The 19831-nt window shown below is 39.2% G+C and overlaps 1 protein-coding gene across 1 annotated transcript; it reads right to left on the bottom strand.

Annotated features, from left to right (window-relative positions):
• Positions 1-17824: 17824 nt before the first annotated feature.
• Positions 17825-18391, bottom strand: LOC149957251 (deoxyuridine 5'-triphosphate nucleotidohydrolase-like). The gene is made up of 3 exons (XM_090166927.1): positions 18214-18391; positions 17949-18139; positions 17825-17881 (listed from the first exon to the last, which is right to left on the bottom strand). The coding sequence occupies exons 1-3, from the start codon at positions 18389-18391 to the stop codon at positions 17825-17827; spliced, it is 426 nt and encodes a 141-aa protein (XP_090023053.1).
• Between the last annotated feature and the right edge of the window lie 1440 nt (positions 18392-19831).

Below are 19831 nucleotides of genomic sequence, written 5' to 3'. Positions count from 1 at the left end.
TTTATTAACGTGAATGATATAAGTATCTTTTTCTGCTACTACAGATATATCTAAAAAAATAGTTTAGATCCCGTGCGTTAAAAAATCTTGGTTTTACCGATATGGGTAGGAAATAAATATGTAAGGCAATAGGCCCCTGGCGTAGATTAGATATCTGGCAGCATTAAAGCTATCCGCAATGAGGAAAAATACCACATGTGGCTCTCATTTTCGTCTGCTTTATTAAGTTTACACTATAGTCCTTGAATAAATTAAAAGTTAAGCAGACGATTTTGAATTTACTTGTATCTTCTCTTTTCATGCACGGGGCCTATAGACGCCGTGCGTAGAAAAACAGGAATAAGAGTCGGCGCCTACTGTCCGTGTTTGAAAACAAGTGTGTTAGCCATACTGAAACGAATCTAGGTGGCGCCAGCGACGCAGAAGCTTTAGCTTAGCTTCTGCTAAGTGGGATCACCGTGTATCAAACGTCTGTTAAGCCCCCTGTTCTCGTAGCTTTGACTTCATTACGTATTTGTCTCCTCTACATGTCGTGGATGGCCGCCGAAAGGGGGCATAACGAAAGTTTTCAGTAGCTAATGGGGATAAAACAAAAGTATTAAATTTCAATTCGCTACCGAAATTAGACTAGGTGGCGCAGCGACGCTCAAGCTTTAGCGTCTGCTAAGAGGATATATATAAACAATTTGATGTTACGCTTAGTGTACCAATTGGCACTATAAATTTAAAGTGTTCGAAAAGAGATTATGTGGTGTACCAAATTTTACAACATGGTGTCCTCAAAGTGATAATTTAGTGTACCAAACCATTGATACTAGTGTTCTAAAAGTGTTATGCGTTCTTTAAGGGCACCCTGATCACTTTAAGATCACTGATAGGTGAAACGAGATCACTTATAAGCGATATTTTCAAAAGAGTGAACACTCAGAGATCATAAAAGCATACATGGGATCACTTAGAACATATACAAATCACATGTATGTGCTACCAATGTGTACAATAGTGATCTTAAGGTGAACGATTTATTTGCAGTGTAGCATTCGTTTCTCTTCAAAATTTTTTAGACCACACTTTAGACCGGATTTTTATCCTCAGGTACACAAAGGACATTAATCAGAAGTTTACATCTTACTCTTTCAGTCTCTTGGGGCTTTGATGGGAGCACCGGTCAGTCGCAGTATAAACAGAGCTTCGGTAGCTCTATCGACTCTAGTGATGCTTGTAACCACAATTATTCCTTTGAGCCTAAGATCAGAATAGGGACCTACCGTCTGGAAAAACAGAACCCCGCAGTTAGTACGCCTTTGTCGGCCCCTAAGAATTCAATTTAATAAACAATCCAAGGAATCTATATTGGCAAAAAGTGATTCGGTAAAACAACAAATTGAACAACTGTAGATCTTCACTTCAAACATTTCGGGCATATCTGTGTCAGTCGCGTACAGTCTTAATCTTACTGTAATCGACGGCAAAGTGCTTAGTATTTTATTAGGTGCTTCATCTCAGCAATTATAAGTGGTTTATTTTGCCTGTAACCCTACATAAAATCCTTGTTCATGATGAAATAATTATTCAGTAGTTCACTTTACCTATAGGAGTTCTAAGTGAACAGGCGGGTGAGTCTCGTAATAAATTATACATTCGAGACAGGGAAATGCATTCTAGAAAAACCTCTAGAATTGACAATTTACGGGACATATTTAATCGAGCCTTGGATTCAAGTGATCCCATTATTTCGAACGTTTCCCTCAGCAAAAGAATAGCAAAACAAAAACAAATTCCACTTCCGAGAGCCATAATGGATTTGTTTAAAGAACCAAATGAACCACCTTATTCAGTCAGTTTAAATAATTCTGAACACGAGATAGAATTGTGTAATGAAAACCTCAATTATTTTCTGAAAAATATGCGTTTAGCAACTGAAAATATTGAATAGCTATGTTTGCTTCATGTATTTTAAAACAAATACACAATTAAGATAATTGTTAACATAATTTTTGTATATTCTCGAATGATGTTTTGCCTGAATAAACTGTGTTTCCTATAAAATAATTTTTGCTTATTAGTATAAACTAGGGTAATACTGATTTGCAAAACGGTAGGGTTTTTCTACTGTTATTCGTTTAAGCCAAATTTTGGATAGGAATTTTATTACTAATTTCTAAATATTAAAACTCAACTTTCTTTTACGCTCGCGAAGGGAAACCGGAAATATTTATGGAATAGATATAATGGAACGGTTACTAGAAAATGTTCGAAAAATATTGGGTATCCACTTGCGTGTTTCGGAAGAAATCTCGGGTGAACATGCTCTAAAATGGACTTTTCCAACCCTAAAACTTAATTTTATTAGTATATGGTAAGACTTAAGACTGTAAATTTTTGTCAACTCTCTAAACTCTTTAAGGGCTATCAAATGCCACCAACGTTAACCCTGTGTTCCTAGTGGGAAGCTAACTTCGTCGCTAGGGGACGCAGCATTAAAATTTTGGTGGTAAGTTATTCCAGTTTACTTCCTGGTTACAAATTTGTAAATATCATATGTGTCTGGTATTTTTTTAATTTATGCCGCATTTGGGCTTTTCGAAACACTGTGCGTTCCATATCTCATTCGTGTAGTGGTCCACACGTATAGTTCGTCGCTTGCACTTCTGACGCTTACTCGAGGATACGCACCAAAATAGGCTAGAACGGTGTCTTCCATGTTAATGTTTTGACGGCCGGGTCCACGAAAACTGGGATTGACGTTTCCGCAAGTCTGAAAGTCACGAACAGCTCCAAGAACGGTGTTGTGGCTTGGTCTTCTATCCGGATATTGAACGGTGAACAATTCACTAACCAGTCTAACCCTAGACGCGTTACGATTGGCTTCACCATAAAAGCACGCTGATCACGACAATAATTTAGTGGCATGTTGATAAGACTCAATAAACGTTAGAGAATTAAGGGGAGCACTACCACCCACGCTCGGTGGAGTACTCATAGGAGTAATTTGAAAACATCCTGCACTTGGTGTAACAATAAAAAACACACTTGTTCTCGCTGGTGGTGTGTGAAACTGCTAGCGCTTGTAGAAGGTACGAAGTTTTATTTCTATTGGTTCAAATTATAATGTTTATTTAACAATTGATATTTTACATTTTAAGTAAATTAAGTACAGATTGATGTACTTGTTTGTTCATTGATGTAGTACCTGCGAGGGTGCAGGACAACATCTATCGTTTTACCAGGCACCTAGCTTCTTGGAAGCACTCATTTCTGCCTTCCATCTCTCCTGGACTGGAATTATCTCCCGGAGCAACTGAAAGCTATCCCCCTCAGTTCCCAGTTCCGGAAGGAACTCACTGTATTTCTCGATATTTCTATGTAATTTCCATTTTTTTGTACAATTATGTGTGTCTCTACGTGATGGGTCTTGAACCCTTTGTCGGGCAAATAAACGAACTTAAGAACACCTGCTATACCACGAATCATAGTTTCGCCAATTAGTTTCCCCACTCTATTCTCAAGTGGTGTCAGCTCATCCCCAGTCGCTTTTCTGATCCTTATGAAATCTTGGGCCAGTTCCCTTTTACTATGTTTTTGTAGGCTTTCACTATTCCCATAACTCAGTTGACCAAACTCATTCTAGCTTCAACAAGCCCAGCAACAATTGCTTCCTTTTTCCTTTTGATCAACCTGGGTTAAACTTCTTCGCTTTCCCCATTTTTCAATTAATTTCGCGTTTATGAATAATAAATGAGAATATTATATAAAAACAAATGTAAATAACAACCAAAAATTGAAAATATAAAAAATAAAATTTAATAAATATAATAAAAAAAACTGATAACTAGCCGAGATTACGAAGTCGAAAGTGGAAAAATTGCCGCTGTTTACAAGAAAGAAAGAAATAACCAATAACGCTGAGGCTTAACTGAGCGAATGAAGTGACCCGCTTCCCGGCGATATTTTCTGGCGTTTTCATTGGCTCCGGACGGGGGAGGAGCTTTTTAAAAAAGGGCCAAAAATACGATAGAGCGAATTTATTCCACACTAGACATAATACCCCGAAAATTTCGCAACTCTATCTATTGCAGTTTCTGAAAAAAATGTCCAGTCAGAGAAATTCAAAACACCCTGTATATTTGTGTGTTACCTTTTACAAAATATGAAATGGTCCTTCATTAACCGAAATCAATTGTCTTAAACGCGCCTACTGTAATATTTTATCAGTACAGTTATACCGTAATAAATTAACAAGTTGGCAAGTTTGACAAAATATGCCTCTCCTCGGAAGAATTTGTACTAGGGTGTTTTAAATACTGGACACGGTACTCAATGATATTTCGCCATCAAAAGCGTCCTTAAAAAAATTATTGCGGTACTATCCCAACCAGTAGATTATTTTTTATTTAATTATAAATTTTACAAATGTTATTGCATTAAACAAATTTCTTATATCAATAGAAGAAAAAACCAACTTCAGACCCAAATCGTTATTGAATTACCAAAGCAACAAAATGAGAAATATAAAATACAAAATTTAAAATTATTAGAACGCTCGCGAAACGTAAAATATACGCGCAAGAAACTATTTTATAGAGAAAAACCAAACCCATTGTATTAAAGGTCTTGAGCAATCAAATTTATATGGAAAAACAAAAGTTAAAGCGAAAACCAAAACTATAAGTGAAAGCACTAATAAAACTGCGTAAGGTCATGACGACAACCCCAAGAAGCCGATAAAAATCAATGCAAAATCGTAGACATGAATTATCCCCCACATTATCAACAAACAAGAAAAATAACCAATAGAAAAATATATAATAATAACCCAACTAAGTAAGAAGTTAATTAAAATACTTAGGAATAAAGAAAAAGTCAATCTAAATACCCACAGTAATAAACATTGTATTAACAGAAATATGCAATAAAAAATATATAATTATAACCCAAACAAACAACAATTTCATTCAAATACTTAGAAATCCAGAAAATGTCAATCCATATACCCACGGTATTGATGGTAATGAAAATTGTAATAGAAAAACCAAAAACACCTTACCGTTAACAATTGCCGGCTTATAACGCACACAAAAAAAGCTTAACTGAATAGTGAAGGCTAAACAACAGCGCATATCTCAAAATATAAAACCAACGTAACCACATTAAGGCCTAGGGTTTTTTTTCAGTAACTATCGGGGGTATTCTTTTTTTTGTGAGAAAACAAGTAAGGCGTCGAATCGTACGCAATCCTTAGACGCCCTGCACCTTGAATAAAGCTATAGAAGGAAGAGAGAAGACTTAGTCTAGAGAAGGCCGACAGAAATGAGGTGAGAGAGGAACACTGAAAGGGCCCGCAACAATGCCGGATGATGCGCGTAGGTAAGAGCTTGAGCTAAATGAGAGCGACTAGGATGATCCGGAAGACCAATAAGGCAGCGTACTAAAGGGCCGTGGTGAACCGCGAAGTGGGGACATGAAAAAAGAAAATGTTCCAGGTCTCCGAGTAGTGCACGATCGAAGCGATAAAGCACGGCCGGAGTAGGGAAGCGATCTAACAGGGCCAAGAAGAAAGGACGCTCTAGTGATCGCCGCAAGCGGAGGCGCCAAATGGCTGGGTACGTCCGGTAGATAGCGAAGAGAAATGTGTCCAGGAGGTCATCAATTGACACTAAGACAAAATCCGTGAACAGTAGGTCGAAACCCTGCCATTGGACGTTAAGAGGTTGCCATAACACTCAGCACTTGGTCCGTCACAAAAGTCAATAAGAAGAAGTTGAAGAGAAAACGTGCTTAGAAACACAAAAAACACAAACACAACAGAATTAGTAAACCTAAACACAACAGAATCTACAAACACAAACTCAACAGACTCAGCACCAACAACCGTCATAACACAAACTCAACATTCACACCCTACACATTAACATTACAATAACGAAATATCCAATTAAACTGAGTTAAAACTGTAGCGAAGGTAAGCGTTAACGAAAAAAAAACCTTCCAAACCAAACGCAACCGCAAATTAATCCGTTAACGCTCACCGTCACACGGTGGTTTTTCCAACCCTTCGACTTGGTTCCCTAATTCCTAACAACGCAAGGAATCCAACCAACTGCGAACGCAGAGATTTCGAGAAACTGCGTATCGTATTAAGCTTTGCACCGAAAATGCGAACGCGTTCGCAGGCCGGACACACAGACAGACAGACACGGTTATTGTATAGCCCCTCCTCTGGGACATAGTCCACTTGGAGAGCTAAAAACTGATATGGAACCACATCAAGATATTTGTTTTACTTGACCTTTTTACGATTTAACCTTTTTCTCTATATGTCAAATTGATAAATCGCGTGTAGCTCAGGTGGTAAAGTTAAGATTTTTTTATGGTGATAGGTGTCATAGTAGTTCTTAAAACCTGATATGGAACCACATTGATTTTTTACCTGCCGTTTTTAAAATAATTGTATTTATTTATTTACAAAAATCATATTCCATTAAGTTTGAAATAAAAGTCGATTAATTTAAGTAACAACTGAGATGAAACAACCGATTTTAATTTATTCAAAATATTTTCAGGATTTACAACACTCTTATCCTCTTTATTCTACGACGTTTTAACAAACACCATTTCATTACATTCTACAAATAACTTAATTTAATATTTTCAGCCCAATCGTTGTTTTTATTAAAAGTTTCGTTTAATGAATAGTGAGTAGACAGTCCACTAGCGAGGCTCCCGGAGGAAATGTGTTCAATACCATAACAGTTATCGCGATTCTTCGCATGAGATATTCGACGGAACCCGTCTCGGCGCGCCGGTTACCTCCCGAATTTTCCGACCGATGGAGCGAACCAATGCCAAGCCGTCGCACCCGAAGGAGCCCCGAGTTTCAATGGCAACGGCTCTGAATAGGTATCGATTTTCTAGGCCCTCGTACTTGGATTTCTTCTTGTTTTCAGCCTGGGTGGTGGCCCAGAGAGGGGCTGACGAAGAAGATGCCAAATACGATGGCGCTAGAGGGTCAGTGCGGGTGAAATCCCATACCAGGGATTTTACACCTGCCCAGAGTCATGCCATCGGGTCTTTTCCCATCATCTCGCGACAGGCCAGGAGGCTCGAGGATGGATGGCACGCCAGCGGATACAAGGGCGCGTTGAAGGATGTCGTTAACAGCGCCGTGGCGCGAAAGCCGACATGCAGCTCAAGCCATGAGAGCCGAAAGAGTCAACATGGCTTCCACAGCAGCACGAATGCGGAATTTAAGTTGAATTTGAAGTTTTTGTTATTTATTGGGTAGACGTTATACTCAATTATTTAAAAAAAAAATGAGAAAATAGTAAAGTAAAAAATAAATCGACGTGGTTTTAAGTAGTACTATGACACGTATCACCATAAATTCATAACTTAACCACCTTTACCATCCAAGCTACACGCGCTAAAGACGTCAAGGAAAAAATATATTGACGTTATTATTAATTTTATTCAGTGTTGGGCATTAATCAATTAAATTTTCAATCTATTAATTATTTGACTAAAACATTATGGCAATTAAATTACTTGTAACTAAGCGATTATTTGCACATTGCAATTAATTTCATTGCAATTAAAATATTTACAATTAAACCATTAATTGCACCTTGAAATTAATATAATTAAATTTAACCATTAATTGCCCATTGCAATTAATTTAATGGAAATTAAACCATTAATCGTCCATTGCAATATAATTAATTGTAATTATATTTAATTTGAATTTAATCATTAATTCCACATTGCAATTAAATTAATAGCAATTGGAATTTAATCATTAATTCCACATTGCAATTAAATTCATAGCAATTAAAATTAGTTGCAATTAGACCATTAATTCCACATTGCAATTAGTTTATTTGATTAATACCTGTTAATTAACGTTTAGATTGTTTAAAGTAACAATTAAAACTAGCAATTAAGTACCCTATTTAACTTTACGGATATCAGATGAACAAGATTTATTTATATTTATGCATATAAAATTACTCTTAGATATATTGCTTCATTAATAAAATTTAGCACTACTCCTTGGTAGGAAACATTACTTTAATAATATCAAAAGTGACATAATTACTAAAAGTGTGATTATCCCTTTATTTTAATATGCTAAAGGTTTAATGAATGCTCGACTCGAGATCGACCACATAAAAAACTATTTATTGTCACCTTTCTGGATCTTTTTTTAGTCTATGGTAGTATATCATAGGTAGATGGCGAAAGCATCTCCACAGCACGACGAAAAATACAAAAATACACTAGCTTTGACAAGTGCTACTTAGTTCCTCCGTTCCTCACTACGAGGCGTTATTTGTTGGTTTTAACTTCCTTCCCTCCCCAAGGCATACTTTCCCTTCTCCCCTCCCAACTTGTATTTTGCTCGTAACATTCATTAGAAATAGGTCCGATTGACACACTTTTGGTAAAAACTAGCAAAAGTTACAAGTCGAGACGTGTTTGTTTGTTTTGTAGGCGGTTGGCACGGCACGCAGTGCAAAGGGTACTTGCCTTTCGCTCCAGATAGGCCAGATTAATTTTAAGGATACCGCACACTCCAATTGGACAACTAGAGCAAAATGGCGCTCAATCAAACATCATTCTCTCCTCAATACAGCCCAAAAAGATCGCAAACAAATTAAGAAATGTTGGTGATTCATTGCAATTTATTGAACGCTAATTGGGAAAAAATAAAGAGAGCAGTAAAATATTTCTTCATAAAGCATATAGCTTACATAATTATGATAGAAGCAAACATTAAAATCCTATATTGACAGCACCTCATAAAATCATTCTGCGTCATTTTGTCTTTAAATATCATTATAAAATCACCCTAAAAACTGAACCGGATTAACACGAATGGGGTCCCTCTGCCAAGTATAATTTGGGGCCCTTATTTTTCGACTTTTATAATATCTAAACGCAAAACACCAAAAGAATAGGTACATTAGCTCTGAAAACGTTGTAGGGTCACGTCACTTGGTTACTTTCCATCGATCTTACAAAGTCCGTAGCGTGTGCATTTTTTTATAAACGTGGCTCGCGCAAAATCGCGAGAGTTTCTTTCGTCTAAGAAATTAGCCCCAACTTCGGAGGTCTCCTTAGATAGCCCCAACTTCGGAGGTCTCCTTAGATAGCCCCAACTTCGGAGGTCTCCTTAGATAGCCCCAACTTCGGAGGTCTCCTTAGATAGCCCCAACTTCGGAGGTCTCCTTAGATAGCCCCAACTTCGGAGGTCTCCTTAGATAGCCCCAACTTCGGAGGTCTCCTTAGACAGCCCCAACTTCGGAGGTCTCCTTAGATAGCCCCAACTTCGGAGGTCTCCTTAGATAGCCCCAACTTCGGAGGTCTCCTTAGATAGCCCCAACTTCGGAGGTCTCCTTAGATAGCCCCAACTTCGGAGGTCTCCTTAGATAGCCCCAACTTCGGAGGTCTCCTTAGATAGCCCCAACTTCGGAGGTCTCCTTAGATAGCCCCAACTTCGGAGGTCTCCTTAGATAGCCCCAACTTCGGAGGTCTCCTTAGATAGCCCCAACTTCGGAGGTCTCCTTAGATAGCCCCAACTTCGGAGGTCTCCTTAGATAGCCCCAACTTCGGAGGTCTCCTTAGATAGCCCCAACTTCGGAGGTCTCCTTAGATAGCCCCAACTTCGGAGGTCTCCTTAGATAGCCCCAACTTCGGAGGTCTCCTTAGATAGCCCCAACTTCGGAGGTCTCCTTAGATAGCCCCAACTTCGGAGGTCTCCTTAGATAGCCCCAACTTCGGAGGTCTCCTTAGATAGCCCCAACTTCGGAGATCTCCTTAGATAGCCCCAACTTCGGAGGTCTCCTTAGATAGCCCCAACTTCGGAGGTCTCCTTAGATAGCCCCAACTTCGGAGGTCTCCTTAGATAGCCCCAACTTCGGAGGTCTCCTTAGATAGCCCCAACTTCGGAGGTCTCCTTAGATAGCCCCAACTTCGGAGGTCTCCTTAGATAGCCCCAACTTCGGAGGTCTCCTTAGATAGCCCCAACTTCGGAGGTCTCCTTAGATAGCCCCAACTTCGGAGGTCTCCTTAGATAGCCCCAACTTCGGAGGTCCTGTACCAAAGCAACCTTGACACATACCTTAATGCGGCCCTGACTCCGCCCAATTATTTTTCGGAAAAAAAGTTCCTAAAGTAGTCCAATTTGGGGGGAAACCCCCCATCTGGCAACTCTGTTTCGATCCCACTTACTACGCTACGCATTTTCTATCGCACTACACATTGGTTCGGACGCAACTCTCCAGTCCACGCCCTTTACAATAATCTGTTTTAATTGTTAGTGTTTAATCAAATGTATTAAACGATTGAAAAATGATTAGTTGTTGCTTGTGAAAAGTCACGATTAATAATTGGTTGGTTTTTAATTGTGACTACAGTATTAAGAATGGCCGGTAGGCCATTCTTATTTAAGGGGTCAGCGCGATTTCCTATGGCTTAAATTAATACAGCCAAGCGCAGGAGAATCAAGTCGGGTCGCTACAAAATTTTAAGACTTTATTTTAAGCGATTTTCATGCCCAAGATTCAGTATTGTGGATCCCTAGCGGCATTATTCTTACTGTAAACAATTATTGTCTCCTAGTACTACAATTAATATTAATGTAGCAGCGTTAATGTACAGTATAGAGATACTCATACGGATTTGTTTCTACTGTCAACTTCAGCGAGAAACGTATTAGAATCCCGTTATTTAACGAAAGTTAGTCGACTGTAGATAAGAACCTTCGTACTGTTATGAGTTAGTGTACCATTTTTGACTTGGAAGGCCAACTGATCAGCTCGTAGCCAGTTTCCCAGAAAAATGCAAAAATAAAATTTTGTCCATCTTCGAGTTAACGTTGATTTTCGCACTTTACTCAAGAAATAATAAACCATTTCTTATGGGAACTTTATTTAAATCTCTTTATTTATACGTAATTAAGTATTTTTAAGTAAAAATTATCATTATCGCAATTAATTTACTTGCAGTTGAAAAGGAATTTACATTTAACCGTTAAGCCTTTGCTTCGTAGGGAAAATTAGCCCGTAGAACCTGTTACCCCCTGTGGCGCCATATGGTGAGAAGTTTTTTTTAACCTTTCATTTTTTTTTATTTAAATGCCCTCAATCCAGGAAGAAAAGTTGTTTTTTTTTTCTTGTCAATTAATCTTTTTTTTTCTCTATAATACCAAATAAAAACTGAAACCCCGCATAACGGGATAAAAATGAAACAAATCGATCTCTCCTAGTAATAATAAACGTAAATAACCATAAGTAAGCCAACAAGAAAATTCAAAAATAAAGTTAGTTCCCAATAAGCCCCTATAAATATATTTAAATGTTTATCAAATTTAAATAAAATTAACAAATTAAAACCCCTAGTTAAATTAAAACCTATAAAATCATAATCATAAATATTAAATTATCTCGTTTGTTAAATGTTAAGTCTATGTTTTTCGTTATGTGTCCCCTGGACAACATTAATAGAAATGAGGCTGTTTTCATTTTGTACGTACCCCATAATCCTATATTTGAATAATTCCCCATAATATAACACAGGTTTAATCAAAAATCCCCAATTGATTAAAAATCATTTAATAAACTTAGTTAACCCCTTCGATACTTGGTATGTCATGCGTAATATGGTTAGAAAGCCCCAGAAAAATCCTAGAAATTAATAGTAATTTAAAATACTAAATATTAAAATTAAATTTAAAAATCCATAAATCTGAAAAGTCTATTTAAAAACCATAGTTTAGCGAATCTATTCTATTCATTGTCCCACCTTCATGGTACTTTTCCCAAGATAGACAATCCGGCGCCCAGAAAAGTAGATAAGAAACCCCGAAGGCCAGGTTGCACCATGAGGCGACAGTACCAAACAGAAAGAGCGTCCGAATCCCCCCCCCCTTCTACACGCAAACTATATAGCGGTCGACGTAACCCCTGCCTTACAGCGTGAAAAGTCATATTCGGCTCTGGAAAAATCCCCGAAATTTAGTTGCCTAGGACGAAAAATAGAAAGTCATCCAAAAGGGGTAGAAACAGAGACCCTCCGATATAATAACCACGCCTTCCAAACCCCGAGAAAGTATAACCGCAAGTAAATACCAATACCAAGCCTACACTTCCGACACCCGACTTTTCCACCCCCCCCCCCCCTAGATGGAAGAACAACAAAACCAGAGAACGCAAAGGAAACGAAAAGATTCTAACAGGAAGAGTTCCGACACGGAACTAGAAGAGATCCCCAAACCAACCCGGGCTTAGGCCGCGATACCCAAGAACGTAGTCCCCGATGTCCCAATAAAAGATGCATAATGCACAATCTAAAAGAGGCGAAAAGCCCATCGCGTTTAATTTGAAATGAATCCCTAAATCCAAGAACGTTTTCGCCGGTGTGGAAAAAACTATCAGCAGATCGAGTCAACCAAAGGCACCCCTCCAAATCCACTGTCGTCGAAGTATCATCCCACTGGCAAAGGACATTCCTGGGTTCCATTCCCCTTCTTTAGAAGCAAGTGTGCGTGTGTCTTGCATAATCCGGAACCCCGTAACCCGGAAGCTCCCGTCATCCGGAATCCCTTAAATCGAAGAGCAGCCACAAAGAAATAAAGTTGTCCACGTCGCTTTGCAGTAACCCGATATTCGAGACATCAAGAAACAGAGCCAGCGAAGAGAAGACAACATCCCCGGACAGCGAAAACCGTAACGTTGAAAATTTCCTTGAAAAACCTCCCCTCACTATCCCCTAAGACGAAAAAACTACGTTTAGGACTATACGCTAATCCCCGACAGGTTAAAAGATTGAGTCTAGAGCCCTTAAAATCCTGTTAAATCAATACTCCCCAATTATTCCTTCAATACCAAGTTAGAGTGTTCTGCCAATATCCTGTCCCGAGAACGAGAAAAGCCCCGTGTCGAGAGTCCCGAACAATACCCCTTTATTCCAACCAGTATAAAAGCCAAACCCCCAACGCCAAAAATATGACAGAGTAGGCCCCAGTCTCGATTTCCCATTTTACATAATGGATCAATCTAAATTCACCATGGTCCTAGGAGTAGATTTTTGTAATGCCATGCAGGGCATCCTCTCAATCCCCGACGGAATGCTAGCCATAACTTTACATGGGATGAAATGGAGCATCCCCCTAATAGAGACTACGGCTCGAGGAAGACCACCCCTTCCTCCCCCTATTGACACAATCTTGCCACCCAACCCCAATTTAAATCCGTCCCAACAAGAAGAGTTGCAGGAATTAATTAATAGACATCCCGAAGTTGTAACGAATAAACCGGGGAAAACACAATTGTTAACCCACAGCGTAGATACAGGAAACAACCCCCCTATAGTTCAAGCGCCCTATAGAGTCTCCCCGGCGAAACAAGCCATCATAGAAGAGCATGTAAATCAAATGTTAGAAAGCGGGATAATCCAAGAATCCTACGGTATCTGGGCGAGCCCTGTAGTTTTAGTCCCCAAGAAAACGGGAGATACTCGTTTCTGCGTAGATTATCGCAAATTAAATAAGACCACCACGAAAAGAACATACCCCTACCCAGATGTAGATGAAATCTTAGATGCCATTGGGAATCCCCTGTATATTACCTCACTCGACCTCCTTAGCGGATTTTTTCAAGTGGGAATGGAATCAAAATCAATAGAAAAAACGGCCTTTATCACCCATTCAGGAAAATATGAGTTTCTCGTAATGCCCTTTGGTTTAGTCGGAAGCCCGTCTACCTTTGCCCATTTAATGGACCAGGTTTTTCCCCACTCCGAAAGGAATAGATTTAATACCAGCGTCTATAGAGATGATATCAATACAGCCTCCCCCTCTTGGGAAAGACACCTTATAGATATAGAATACGTTTTTACCCGCCTCCAAGCAGCAGGTCTAACTTTACGTATGATAAATGCGTATTTGCCCAAATCGAAGTCAGAATTTTAGGAAATATGGTAGGAAGAGACGGAATTAAGCCCGACCCAGATGAAATAAAGGCATTATTGAAATACCCCGCCCCTACCAACGTAGACGAATTAGCCCGTTTCTTAGGAGTAGTCGGATGGTTCCGAAGATATATAAAGAACTTCGCGGATATTGCAGCCCCCTTAATATATTACGTAAGAAAGATACCCCATGGGAATGGAAAGAGCCCCAAGAAAGAGCGTTCGCGCGCCTCAAGGAATACCTGAGGGAACCCCCCATTCTTGCCGCCCCCAGTAGGGAGGGAAAATATCAAATGTTTTGTGACGCTTCAGCCACGGGACTGGGATGCGTTCTCGTTCAAGAACAAGACGGTCACTCCCGCGCAATTTATTACGCTAGTAAAACCCTCCTCCATCGCGAGAGAAACTATTCGATAACCGAAAGGGAATGTTACGCGGTAGTTTTCGGGATTTATAAGTTTAGATCATATTTAGAAGGGACTCATTTTACGGTCGTAACGGATCATGCTGCCCTACAGTACTTATTGAATTTAAAAGATCCCCACGGTAGATTAGCCCGGTGGGCATTAAGTTTGCAAAACTTCTCCTTTGACATAGTATATCGGCCCGGTAGAAAACACACCTTGGCTGACCCTTTCTCCCGCATCCAAATAGAAGATGTAAATGAATATCCGACCCCCGATTCCGAGGAAATCACGGATTACCGATTTTTAATAGATGAAATTCCCCGTAGTTCAGATCCCGATTTATTTCCCGAACACCTTTTGGCGATATAAAACAGATCCCCTCCCACAAGAAATAATAATAACGGTTTTAGACCACGAACAATGGGAAATTAAACAGAAAGAAGACCCCGAGTTAACCAATCTATATAACGACCCTGAGTTAGTTGCGCAACACCCCAAATATTTAAAATTAAACGGGTTAATTTACACGAAACCTACCGAAAACGATTTTTATCCCCGGCTAGTAGTACCCCTTCCGCAAAGAAAAATGTCTTTGAGACCTATCACGACGCCCGATACGCGGGACATATGGGGATGGATAATACCTACCACCGAATTAAAGCGAAATATTATTGGGAAGGGATGAGAAGGGAGATAGAAGAGTATGTTCGCACTTGCGTAATATGTCAAAGAACCAAGACCGAGAGAAGAAAAAAGGCAGGTTTAATGATGAGCTGTATCCTGCATAGGCCATGGGAATTAGTTGGGTTAGATCTCATTGGACCGTTCCCCACCTCCCCTTCTGGTAATACTCATAATTCTTAGTAATGGTAGATTACTTTACAAAAGCCATCGAAATTGTACCCCTAGTTCAAGCAACTGCCGTGAATGTAGCAAAAGCCTTCCTAGATCAAGTAATATGCAGATATGGAATGCCCCTTCGTATAATTTCCGATAATGGACCCCAATTTATCAGCGATATTTTTGGAGAAGTGAATACCCTATTAGGAATTAAACATAGTTTTACCAGCCTTTATAATCCCCAAAGTAACGCCACAGAGCGCTATAATCAAGTGGTCGGTCGTCTGTTAGCTACCTATATTGGTAATGATCACCGTAACTGGGATCAAAACATACCTTTATTACGTCTGGCTATGAATAGCAATCCCAATGATGGCAGTGGTTTCTCCCCCTTCTTTTTAAATTTTGGCCGAGAAGCGCGGTTACCTGGTGACCCCCTCCCATTTGAATTAGACGAAACAAACAATGACCCCACCCCGTTTACTCAAGAATTGCATGCCGCATACAAGCAAGTTAAAAACAGAGTAAAGAATGCTCAAGATAAAAGTAAAGCACACTATGATGAAAGAAGAAGACCCCTCACTCTCAATATAGGACAATTAGTCTGGGTCAGAACCCAAATACAATCCGTAGCGCGTACCCATACTTCCCGTAAATTATCTCCAAAATTGTCGTGACTAGACTCAATAACTTGGCGTACGTAGTATCAGACCCCGAATCAAAAGAAGAAATTGGAACCTACCATATAGAACAATTAAAAGTATTTCATGAGCGCACGTGGCCCACTCAAATAGCCGAAAATGACAGTGACAGTAACCCCCCCCCCGAACTAGAAAGAGACGCTTTAACCCCTCCACCCGACGAGCAGAGAGGCGAAAGCAGTGACCCTCCTGTCGCAACGGATCCTCAGACAATTCCGAAACGCCTAGACAGTTTTTCGCCCCCCTCCATCGCCAACACGCGCGCCGTAACCATAACAAAGCAAACTCTCCCTACGTCATCGAAGACGTTCGCCGTTCGCGTTCGCCCGCTTGGTCGCGGATATCGACGCAACGAACGCCAGTATTCCTCGCACGTAATTTCGAACTTCGAACTAGAAGAAAAGTGCGCTCTAGCTTATTGTTCAATTAACCTACGAAAAGATGACCCCAAACTGCGAAGACTGGAACCACGTACTATGCCTCGCCATCGACCCCACGATCATAGAGATGTATCTCAATTACTATTGCCCCAAATGTCAACCATTACTGTATTTTTCTGTAATTCAATGTTTGTCTCCATCAGCATCCAACGAAGTAGAGGAGGCCATAGCCCGCGCAAGAACATTCATAACTTTTGAAACAACCCCGATTGTCGAGACACGGATCATAGAAGCCGATTATACGCTAAGAACTACAGCCCTCAACGTGATCACCAGTGACAGCTCTAGACGTCGACGACAAGAGAGAAGGATTACCCCTGGGGGATTGAGATAATGAATCTGATATTTTATCTCAATCCCCCAAGGGTAACAGCAAGATTTTCTCTCTCTCTCTCTCTGCTCTCCCCCCTTTCATCCCCTAATCCCCCAATGGTAATCGCAAGATTTTCTCTCTGCTTCCCTCCGAGTTATCCCAATCCCCCAGTTATCTTATCACAATCCCCCAGCGTTAACAACAAGATTTTCTCTCTCTCTCTCTCTCTCTCTCTCTCTCTCTCTCTTTCTCTGCTTTTCCCCTTTCATCCCCCAATCCCCCAATGGTAATCGCAAGATTTTCTCTCTGCTTCCCTCCGAGTTATCACAATCCCCCCCAGATATCTTATCACAATCCCCCAGCGGTAACAACAAGATTTTCTCTCTCTCTCTCTCTGCTCTCCCCCCTTTCATCCCCTAATCCCCCAATGGTAATCGCAAGATTTTCTCTCTGCTTCCCTCCGAGTTATCCCAATCCCCCAGTTATCTTATCACAATCCCCCAGCGTTAACAACAAGATTTTCTCTCTCTCTCTCTCTCTCTCTCTCTCTCTCTCTCTTTCTCTGCTTTTCCCCTTTCATCCCCCAATCCCCCAATGGTAATCGCAAGATTTTCTCTCTGCTTCCCTCCGAGTTATCACAATCCCCCAGCGGTAACAACAAGATTGTCTCTCTCTCTCTCTGCTTTCCTCCTTTCCTCCCCCAATCCCCCAACGGCCCCACCGCGTTAACCATAATTTCCACTATCGCTTCCGAACCCCATAATTTCTAATCTCTAGGCAATAAAAACAAGTTATTTACATTTTTACATGTTAGTAGGTACTATCAGATATTAAATTAGATGGTTATCTTGTACATTACACAATTAAAACAAATTAAAGTAATTAAGTTTACAAGCATTTAAAGGGGTGAAACGATCTCCTGCAACTTAATTTAATTAAAAGTTCTAACTCACGTATTTGTAGTTTTTAGCAGCAGTATCGTCTGACATACGAGGGACAGTCACAAACGTCTTCTTCTTCTTCAGGTACAGGTGAGATGCATTTGTCAGAGACCGTAGTTACTTTTGGCGTCAATGAAAGTAGTAAAACCGAATAAAAATGGTTTATTCCATTTTAAATATTTTTTTATTTAAAAACATTTTGATTGGCTTACTATCAATTTATACCGCTAGAACCGAAACCTCCACATCCTCTTTCAGTTTCATCTAACAGCTGTCAATTAAAGAAATCACGTATAAGTCTTTTTCTTTATGTTGATATTAAATTGAATAAAACTTACATTACATTCTACAGCTAATGGGTATATAATACATTCACTAATCAGTTGTGCTATCTTATCCCCCCTCTTAATTCTATATTTGGAATTTCCATGGTTGATGAGAATGACACAAACGTTCCCAGTATAGTCTCGATCAATTACACCCGCAAGTACATCGATGCCATAATTTAGCGCAAGACCGGAACGAGGTGCTTTAAATTATTATAATGATAATATTAGAAGCGTGAACTAAAAATCTTAACTAAATAGGAAGATAAATGCGTACCTATGCGACCGTACGTCCCCTGCGGTACTTTAATAGACAAATCCGTCTTCACCATAGTCCTATCCCCAACGCCTATCACATAATCATTAGCAGATCTCAAATCCATACCGGCCGACTGTGTAGAAGCGCTTGAAGGTGTAAACGCAAATTCAGTTAACTTAACGAAATTAACTTCCATTATAACGAAATTAACTTCTATTATAAAAATTAGAGAAAGAATAACTCGTTTTTTGAACGTGAAATCCTTATATACCGGTTTGGACGAAAACTCAAGTGTTTTCCATTAACAATTGTATATTTTTCGAGCTTAATAAAATGGTTCTGATTAATATGAGATTATCTTTTGAAACTATTTAAAATACTTAATATTCTTTAAAAAGAAATCCACTTTCATATTTCAAAAAGAAATCCACTTAAACCACGATTCCACCATTCGACGAAGACATTGGAGCTGTTAATTTAATTGGAAAGTTTTCAAGGGACCGATTGTCCTCTCAAGTGATTTAGGTTTTTTTAGTATAAAAAATAAAGGATACCAGTTATTAATAACTTATAAAAATTATAGATATAGAGCTTTGATTTACTTACATTGTTCAGCTTTCGGAGATTTAAGCAAAAATATACCAAACATCGATCTTATATAGGGTGGTCATAAATAAATGTGATGACGTTTTCCATATCTTAAACTCGAAATAAAAAAAATGATTATGGTGAAATACATTTATTTGTTTAGTGGTGGTTTAATTAAAAGAAGATTAAATATTAGCGGTATATAAGGCTCTCATACAAATTCTCCGTTTTCTAGATTTCAGGTTTGCTTTTAAACATCACTGTAATTAAGAAAGAAATATAAAAACATAATGCAACTAAATTTTTTTAGCTGAGTGTAATACCATGAGGATTGAGTTCTTTTATTTATCTGTACACCCACCGTATGCGGAAAACGCGCTCGTATGCGGAAAATATCGCGGAAAACGCGTACGCATGCGGAAAACGCGTCGGTACTCGTAAAAATCTCCCATCAAAATCATAAGCTCAGTCCCACCTCAATCCTACCTCCACCATGGAAGAAAAGACTTAACATATCGTTTTAAGGAATCGGTCGCGTCAAATATAACGTAATCCCTTTGATCATTGTATATAGGTAAATGTTAATTTTTTCTGAATATCTGAGAGAAAATTAAGTAACAGTCTTCGATCTCCATTGTTGGACTCGATCTTTAAGAGTTGTTACGTGGAGCCATGTTTCCCACTGAACTTTGAATTATTTGACGCTATACAATCGGGACGGTTAGAGTAGAAATTCTTTTCTTTTCTTGCTCCATGTTTTTCTGTACATTTTCAATCTTCTGGAGCGTTCATTGTACATACAAAGTAAGTATTTTTCATTAATGTTTATTGTATAAGTCAGTATTTGAACTTTAAGGCATATTATACTAAGTATGCTTAATTTAGGCCTACCCGATAGGAATCTGAATTAGGGTTAAAAATTAATTTTATTATTTTGTTTTAGGCAAATTAATGAAATAATAATCATATAGAAGAAGTGAGTAAGACAAACTAGCTGATTACGCATTAGGTAAATTTAGGACTAGGGTGAAACATTAAGATTTCCTCC

The sequence above is a fragment of the Leiobunum rupestre genome, chromosome 2, assembly GCF_980474605.1.
Source record: "Leiobunum rupestre chromosome 2, qqLeiRupe1.1.hap1, whole genome shotgun sequence".
NCBI classification, from domain to species: Eukaryota; Metazoa; Arthropoda; class Arachnida; order Opiliones; family Sclerosomatidae; genus Leiobunum; species Leiobunum rupestre.
This window is presented reverse-complemented; position numbering and strand designations above follow the sequence as displayed.

Coding starts and splice junctions, on each gene's coding strand:
- LOC149957251 (XM_090166927.1), bottom strand. CDS start 18,391: ATGGAAGTTAATTTCGTTAAGTTAACTGAATTTGCGTTTACACCTTCA. Junction 18,140..18,213: donor GGGGACGTACGGTCGCATAG/GTACGCATTTAT, acceptor AATAATTTAAAG/CACCTCGTTCCGGTCTTGCG. Junction 17,882..17,948: donor CATTAGCTGTAGAATGTAAT/GTAAGTTTTATT, acceptor TTTAATTGACAG/CTGTTAGATGAAACTGAAAG.